The following is an 8,781-nucleotide window of genomic DNA, read 5'->3' as shown; positions in this document are numbered from 1 at the left end:
ATAAAATTAACAGTACCTCGCTCTTACACAGAGCTTTTCATCCATCGATCTCAAAGTGCTTTATGCAGATAGGTAAGTGTAGTTATATCTACATGGCATAGACAGGTTAAGAGACTTTCCTAAGGTCACACAATGAATTGGTGTCAAAGCTGGGAAAAGAGACCCGATCTGCTAACTCCCCATTCTGCGCCTCATTGTGTCAGTTTTTTTGAGCATGCAACCAGTCCCTCCCAAAGCATTAACAGAGCCAGCAAAAGGCACCTCCTTCCTCCCCCAGACCAGATAAGGCACTAACCCCAGGAAATACACAGCAGAGTCATCTTACATTGAGGTTTATTGTTAGTGTATAAATTATACAGACAGGACACCAGGACAACACTGTATTTTCAACAACTGCATTCTGCTGTCTCAAAACATAATTGATCAGAGACATGATTGGGAAAATATGCTATAAAACAGGCTAATAGTGTCATATAAAACAGTCTACAATCTGAGGGGAGCCTCATAACTCCCCAGAAGCAATGGTTGCTGCATCAGCCAGCTGTACAGAACACTGAGTGAACAAAGCACCAGTAAGGCTTTTTCCCCAGGCAGCAGGGAAGCTACCAGACCTGTGCTTTACATCTGGGGCTCTTTGCAGGAACTGTCTGAAGCGGTGCCAGGTCCCAGCAATGCCTTTCACGACCTTTCGGATTCTGCCTCAGCTTTTTGGCCAAGTTCAGTCTGTGGGTTCAGAAATGCTCTCAGCACAGATCAGAGAGAATTCACACGAAGCCTGCAGAGTCCTCTGAATCCATTGGAAAAGTGTTAGTGGCACAGCCAAGATCAGAGTGTCCGGGTAGAGGGCAGGATGGATGGCATTAGGTGTGTTAGTTTGAGGAGGGAGTAGCAGGAGGGCAAGGCCTCGTGTCTCTTCTGTTCACATGGCAAACAAGCCCACAGCAACCGTTGTCACTAGGAAGCTGAGAGCAAGAATCCACCGTACCAGTGGAGTGCTAGGCAACATGTCTGTGTGCTTCATCGATGTCTTTTCACCTTCTTTCACAGGGGCTGGTCCTAAATCAACAGAAATCAAATTTGTAAGAGCAGGAATCAGGCTAGGAAGGGTTTGCTTCTGTTAGTTTTATATCAGTGTCCAAAGATGCACTGATGTTATCTCTGGCACACTAAATTGTAGCCAAAGTGAGCAATTGCACAGGATAATGGTGGAGGGATACACCAGATGTAACCACACGTGGGTCGGCTAGTGAGACAAGGTCAGTAGTCAAGTGCCTTCAACCAGTTCAGAGGAGTAGGGTTTGTGGTGTAAAGCCTCACATCCCTCCCAGGTGTGTGGTACAGTCGAAAAACCTCACTGCCCTGCAAGTGCACTCAATCAGTTTCCTCCAGGCCAGATGTGCAGGGTAGCTTCCCACAGCTGTAACTTAATGTGTTTTGGTTCCTTTTGCTTTTGGTAAATCTCAAGTTTACCACAATGCCAGGCTCCCGCTGCCTCCTAGGAGCAGCTCAGTGTGCTGTGTAGCAAAAGCCGGGTATTGGTTAAAGCTTTCTTGGTGAAAAGATTTTCCTGGAGCACCTATGATTATTTCATCTCCTCCCAGGCTTTGCTTCCTGGAAAGCCCAGGGTCCAAGCCTTTTAGACAGTCTCCAGCCTTGTTTTCCCCAGCCAGTCTTCATTCCCTGGCTCCAGCCCTACTTCATGGCCCAATCTTGGCTCTGACTCACAAACCAGCCCTTGCTCCCTCCGTACCCTGCCCTAGTCCACTCTCTTCCCTCTGGGGTCTGCATGAAGGCAAACTATACATAGGACTCTACAAGGTTTGCTGAAGCAGGGCGCCTCTGTCAGATCTTAGCAGCTCTGCCAGCTGTCAAAAGAGCCTGCATGAGAGTAATGGAGCCTCCCTCTCTTCCTGGCTGACGACCCCCCCGCCTCAATACTCCCACATAGGCCCCTCCAACTCCTAGCAGTTGCAGAATGCAGGTAAGCTCTTAAAAACATTTTAAAAATCCAACCACTTTAGGGTGGGATTTTCAAAAGGCCAACACTGAGCGCTTTTGGAGAGTGCCACGCTCAATCGAAGAGGAAGATAAAATTCCATAATGACAAAAGATGCATTAAAAATGTTTCATGCCATTTCTGTGAAAATTACCCCATGCTTGAATGTGTAGAGAGACCTACACACAAAAGGGTGAAATTGAGAGTAATGTTCCTTATGCTGAAATGAAGGTGGCCCAACTGAATACCATATGAAAACGTTGCTTGCTTGTTTCAAAATTCTTAGGTTACAAGGAGAACTCTCAGATAAGTCACTTTCTCCAGTAGAAGTCTGGAAGCAACCTTTGCTATGGAATAGTTACTCTAACCCTGCAATAACGGCATGGTTTGCAATGGCTGGAGAGATCTTTGAACCTCACCAGGTCATTCCTCCAATGGCAGCATCTTGTCAGTAGATGGAGCCATTTCAGCTCTAAAGTTAGACTAGAATTCTGATTGGGAAAGTAGCTGCCCTCGGATACTGCAGCTGCAAGATCTCAAGCCCCAGGGTGATTCAAGTAGTTCTGACTTTGCTATATTTCATAGTAAGGAAATGCAGCGGGGACCACACAGTAGCACTATCCCAACACTCAGGAGAAAAATAATTCTCTTGCTTTCCAGAAATATTCACTGACAGCAAGCACGAAAAGTTTCAGTCCAAAAGACAGGAGTTTGGGTAGGTCTTCATGTCAAGGGGCTTATAATGCAAGTGCCTCCTCAGTCAGGACTGTAGCATCAATCATTACCGTGCTACACTGCATCCAATCCTGCAGCCTTCACTCATGCAAGTAGTCTCAGTTGGGCCGAATTCTCCTATTGCTTACACTGGTATATCTCCAGTGAAACCAATGGAGTTATACTGGTATAAATCCAGTGAGAGGAACAGGAGAATCAGGCCCATTAATTGTAAACCTTCCTAACAGTCAGTTTCCCCATGTGTGAAAGGGGGATGATGATATCACTTTGAGACCTACTGGTGAAAAGCACTGTATAAAAACAGCATATTTTTATTTCTGCAGCGCTCACAAGATCCCACAGGTTTCCGGCCTCCTTTGAAGCTCTCAGCAGGAGTTTCTCATGCACACTTCTGCTACACTAGCCAACACTAGTGGAGTGGAAGTAGAGACACTCAAGGACAGCTGGAGCCAACTCCTCTCTCTCACCACTCAGGAAGGAAAGGTAAAGGGAATTAAAAAACAAACAAACAAAGGAAACGCTAAAAATTGGCTTTAGGATGGTTCTTACCATGCTCATGTGCTCCACTGGTGCTTCTTGTGCGAAGCTCTGGCTTCTGTTGTGCAGGGTGACCGTTCTCATGGGACTGGGACACCAATTTCTGCAGTTCCTCAAACACCTTGAGAGCAAGAAACACACAAAATTACTGCATTACCTGGAATGCAGTCTTCTCTCCTCCCTGAGCCCCTTCTTACTCCATAAGAGACTTTGGGAACTAGAGATAGATATCTGGCCCAACCACTAATCCTGTGGGTCTTTCCTTCTCCAGAAAGGAGTCTACCTAAGGGTCTCTCTTGAACTCCTCTATACTCCTTGCTTGTTTAATAGTACGAAGTGTGTGAAATGCTTTCCCAAGGCAGTTCAATAGGAAGCTGTGCCCCAATGCTCATCCTCCAGATCAGAGGGAAAGCAGGGTGTGTGTGTTTGTATAGAAGAGAGTTGTAGGAGAGGGAGGGGATATGTGGAAATACTAGGATAAAGGGATATGTGGAGTGATTCCTGCCCCCAAAATAAACCCTCATGTTCAAACAAGAGCAGCAAAGGAATAACCTGCATTCAAATCCTGGAGAGGATCCATTGCCCAAAGGCAAAAGAAGTTTTCTAGTATCCAGTCTCTTGGGAGGCTCATAAAAGCAACTTTCACATAGGAAAAGTTCAGTACAGTACACTACTCCTGACAGCCCACAGCTTTCCTTCAGCTCATCAGTACAAACGCCACCTTGCCTATGTTGAGATAGCAGATGTACCTTAGGTGGGAGAGGCAGTGGGGAATGCAGGCTAGTTACTCACCTGTATATTCAGCAAGAATGCCCGCTTGGCTTCCTCCAAGACTCTCTTCTTGGTGGCTGGGTCCATCTCGATGGAGTTCATCCGGGAGCGGTACAGCTGCTTGAACTTTGTGGCATTGGACACCCCTTCAAAGGTGAAGAACTCCAGTCCTTCTCCAGTACTGGGTAGGTGGAGAGCTTTCTGGGCAATCTTCTTCAACACCTGCCCGCCAGATAGGTCTCCCAGGTACCGAGTGTAGGCATGGGCCACCAGGAGCTCTGGTTCATGCTGGCCCACGTAGTGGAGCCTATTCACATATTTCTGAGTGGACTCAGGACACGAGATCTCTTCCCTCCACAATGGGCCATAGAAATACTTCAAGTCTTCTTGCAGGGCAGTCTTACGGTGCAGTTCAGCTGGGAAGTAAACGGGGATATAGGCCGGGTGATCCTTGTTACGCTCAATCTCCTCTTCCAGAGCAGAGTAGATGTAGTACAGAGAAGCCATAACCATCTGCAGTAATGGGAAGGAATAAGTCAGCAACAGGGGGTCTCGCCTTCCAGCTTCACATGCACTCACGTTAATACAACATATCCGCATATATACGCTATATGTGTGGTACCATATCCCCAACTTCACCAAGACCTTGGGATCATAGAAGTTAGAGTGTGAAGAATCCTATTAGGTCACATCTAGTCTATTCCCACACACATACACCGCTCCCCATACAGGAATGATTCCCAAAAGGTACATTCTCCAGTGCACTGTTCAGTTCTGACTGTCTCAAGAGATTGGGGATCCTACCCCTTTCCTAGGCCTTGACAGTCTGTAACAGAACCTTTTACTTTATGATCTGTTCATCCAGTGGGCAGACCTCTGCTCAGACACCACATGTTGGCACTGCAGCCCCTGTCCCTTCAAGATCAGTAAGTAGGGTGGCCACTTTCCTTTCAGTTTGGCTGCCTCAAGGAGACTCAGCTAGTAATTCTCAAAAAGAGATTCCTATCTAATGTCTCTGAAAACACCCACCCACTGTGGCAGCCAAGGTTGCTGCTGGCATAAGAGAGGACAGGAAGCACAGTCAGGCTACATCTACACTAGAAACTTCAAAATCCCTGCCGCGGGAGTGCTCCTGCAGCAGCATTTTGAAGTGTGAGTGTGGTCATGCACGAGTACTGGGGGAGAGCTCTCCCAGCGCTCCTGGTAATCCACCTCCACGAGGGGAATAGCTCCAAGTGCTCGGAGCCCGGCTCCCAGTGCTTGGAGCCTATCCACACTAGCGCTTTAAAGCGCTCAAACCTGCTACGCTCGGGGGGGGTGATTTTTCACACCCCTGAGCCAGCAAATTAGAGTGCTATAAAATGTAAGTGTAGACAAGCCCTGAAAAGGGGACTTTGTGAAAAGATCATTGGGAGGTTGTGTGTTTGTTGGGTCTCTATTGCCATATCACATTTTCTCCTCTTACAAGATGCTTTTTCTCACTGCCAGCCCTTCAAACTGGGGTTTGACAGTTAAACTGGGCTCTTTCCTTCTTGTGCATGATCACCAGAAGATTCTGCTGCTCAAATGCTGCCTTTATTAACATATGTTCAATCCCATTGTCTTTACAATCAGGGTGCTCAATAACTACGGACAGAATCTGAAGGCAATGTGATACAGATGTCTCAGGCTTGGTTAAAAATTCTGTTGCGGATACAAAAACCAAAAAAGAAACCAGTTCACACTCCCTGATCTGTGTTGTTTCTACAGGGCTGACTGCAATAGAAAGTAATCATTCCTACATTTGCCACTACAGTCAGCAGTTATTTCTACATAGTCATCTGTATTACAGGGAAGTTAGCAACAGAAATAAAAAGGATTTTAAACATTGACCCCATTAGCCAAATTCCTGGAGAGGTCTGGTAACAACCTAAGGAAGCTTGGTTACAAACTAGAGGAAAATTGCATGACAAGTTAAGAAAACAAAGAATCCTGTACCACCTAGACACAGATTTTTTTTTTTGCATGTTGAGCTTTCACACTTGAATACCTTTTTGTGCAGCAAAAAGATCCAGTGGAAGAAGCTGATGCATGCTGCAAAATGTTCTCTGTTAGTCTATAGGATGCTTTCTTATTGCTGCTACCAGAGACACAGCAGCTACCTCTGATACTTAACTAGAATAGTAGATATTTTCAAAGCTAACTAGAGGCTTTAGTGGAAGTTGTATGGCTAAATCCTCCAGTTGATTTTGAAAATCTCAGCCAGTCAGCATTACCTTTTGGAACCCATAGTCACTTCTGAATCTTCCTGACAACAGATCACTGTCCTCTCATAAACTAGCCTGAATCCCTTGGTCTCAGAAATGACTTGTGGGGGAAGGGGGGTGTTACTGCTACCCCCCTTTGAAGTTCATTGCCTAGCTAATGCCACATCCCCATTTGCAGGAGTTCAGCACTGCAGTTAGCTTCAGAAATTGGTGGATGATTGATCTAGTATGAGTCAAATTAACAGCTGTGGCATGACAATCCATGTGTCACATCCTCAAGGCCCTCAGGAATTTCTAGCTCACTGGGCTCTCCTGTTTTGCCTTATGGCTTTGTTTATTATGTGAGTCAGCTGTCGGGAACCCCATTATCTCTCCAGGGTTATACCTAGATATTGTATGATCATAGAAATCACAGAGTTACAGGCAACTGGTCCTGCTCGAGCGGAGCAAAAAGGGCTCCACAAGGTAATTAGCATTTATTCATTCAACTGGAACAATGATTAGCTCCTGCATATTTGAGAGAGACACTGTTTGCTCACATCCATGAACTGCATAGTTGTATCCTCAGGTCCAGTGCTAAACCAAAATTATAATTCTAATATTACAGAGGAAACAACTAGGAACCTTCAGGACCAGAGACTATTCCACAGCCTGGCAGACCTCACTTTTAGGAAATGACTTCCAATATCCAGACTGAATTTTCCTTGTCTCTTTCTCTGTTACTTCCATGCATACCCACTTAGATCATTCTAAATAATTCTTCCCCCTCCTTGGTGATTTTAAACCCTTCATATGCTTGTACACAGTTATAGTTCCATCAATCATCATTTGACTATAAACACACAGGCACTGAATTGCTTTAATCTTTCCCTCACAAATCAATTTCTTCAGCCCTTTCATGCAGCTTCAGCAAAGCTAGGCACACCCCCACTAAGTGTAGCTTCACTCCCCACCCAGAAATGCACAGCTCTGCACCACATTCTGCAACAGAAGTTTGCAAGACATTGAGAGCGCCCTGAAGTTACTTGGGGCTAGACGCTGGCATGAGTGAGTGACACAATGATGCTATGTTGTCATGACCCAAAGATTTTCCCGTTCAGGAGCCCTGACTTGGCTGTTCTGAATTAGACACAGGACGTTCCCTAGAGCCCAGTTTTCCCCTTCCACCCCAGCAGCACATACCTTAAACTCCTGGAGTGACACCTGCCCCCTCTGGAAATTCTTCATAAACTCTGTGCTCTCTGCCTGCTCATGCACCTCTTTGGTGGCTTCCTTCAGGGCTTCTGATAGGTCTTCAGGCATGCTGGGAAAGCAGAGGGGAAAAGACATCAGTGTCAGAAGCATCTCACCACCTCCTCCAAAATGAAAGCTAGCTCTTTCCCAATGAGTGGGGTGGGGAGAAAGCATCCCAGGGTGGTGAGGGTGGGAGTGGGAAAGAGAAGGAGCATCAGCATCCCAAATTCTGCAGGCAGAGGGGGAAAGAGATAGAAAGGAGGAGGAAGGGAAAAGGATCCTCCCATTCCCAGTAAAGTAGAGGTGGAGAGCAGCAACCTGAATCCCAACCCAAAGAGTGGGGGGGAGAAATGCTATGCCTTTCTATGGTAATTTCCCTTGAATTGTAGCCCCGCTCTCACCTTTCAGAGCTGTGTGTCTTGGAACCTTCCATTTCTCTTCTTTCTTTCCTTCCTTCTCTTTCTTGCTCTTCTGTTGTCTTCCTCTCACCTTCCCTGCTTTATCCTCTCTTCTCTCAGGGCTCTGGGAAGCTTCGGAGTTAAGCAGCCCTTCTTCTGCATCCTGCTTTATACTAGGCTCAGATCACGTGAACAGCCAAACAGCTGACCCTGGTGTAAATGTTGCAACATACACACTTTCCTCACTGCCCGCCCTCCCCCCTGGAAGGGAGGAGTCTCCTGACCAGTCTTAACAATGAAGCTCAACAACAGGATGTTGAAAGATTTCTCCTTAGGCTGGGCAGCTTGCCCAGGCTCATTAACCCTTTTTCTGCCCAGCTGGTAGCACTGAGAACTAAGATGCTGCAGTGTGGACGCTTGGGAGGATTCACTAATGCTTAGGGGGGTCACACTGGGAAATTCAGATTAAAGCAGGGTGTGAATTTAAAGTGCAATGTCTAGTCCTGATTAACTCCCTGTGTGGAGACTGATTCCAGAATAAGGGTGACTTTTTCCAAATTAGTTTAATCCATTTTTGGAAGTGGATTAACTAATTCAGAATAAGGCACTCTGATTCCCTGTGTGAATGCTCACAGTCTGGAATAAATCAGGAATAAATCAGCTATTCAGAATAACTCCCTGTGTAGACAAGCCCTCAGAGTCCATCTATACATGTACACTCTTTCAGATAACATGGAGCTCAGACTTCAAGGAGGAGGGACTGGAAATGATGGTTGGCAGCTTCAAGGGTAGTATGTTCCCACAGTGTAACTGCTTGGTACATGGCACAGAGAAGGTACATGCTAAGGACCCGAACAAGGGTATG

At 46.2% G+C, this 8,781-nt stretch overlaps 1 protein-coding gene across 1 annotated transcript; it reads right to left on the bottom strand.

Annotated features, from left to right (window-relative positions):
* Window positions 1-315: 315 nt before the first annotated feature.
* HMOX1 (heme oxygenase 1) lies at window positions 316-8,103 on the bottom strand. Its single transcript, XM_039486713.1, has 5 exons — window positions 7,920-8,103; window positions 7,468-7,588; window positions 4,061-4,552; window positions 3,281-3,389; window positions 316-1,056 (listed from the first exon to the last, which is right to left on the bottom strand). The coding sequence occupies exons 1-5, from the start codon at window positions 7,949-7,951 to the stop codon at window positions 920-922; spliced, it is 891 nt and encodes a 296-aa protein (XP_039342647.1). The 5' UTR covers window positions 7,952-8,103; the 3' UTR covers window positions 316-919.
* Between the last annotated feature and the right edge of the window lie 678 nt (window positions 8,104-8,781).

The sequence above is a fragment of the Mauremys reevesii genome, linkage group 1, assembly GCF_016161935.1.
Source record: "Mauremys reevesii isolate NIE-2019 linkage group 1, ASM1616193v1, whole genome shotgun sequence".
Classification (NCBI taxonomy): Eukaryota; Metazoa; Chordata; order Testudines; family Geoemydidae; genus Mauremys; species Mauremys reevesii.
The sequence above is the reverse complement of the archived record's forward strand: the minus strand, read 5'-3'. Positions and strand labels throughout refer to the sequence as shown.

Excerpts from the sequence above, each read along its gene's own strand:
- HMOX1 (XM_039486713.1), bottom strand. The coding sequence starts at position 7,951 with ATGGAAGGTTCCAAGACACACAGCTCTGAAAG. Across the intron at positions 7,589-7,919 it reads AAGACACACAGCTCTGAAAG|CATGCCTGAAGACCTATCAG; the intron begins GTGAGAGCGGGG and ends CTGCTTTCCCAG. Across the intron at positions 3,390-4,060 it reads CATTCTTGCTGAATATACAG|GTGTTTGAGGAACTGCAGAA; the intron begins GTGAGTAACTAG and ends CTTGCTCTCAAG.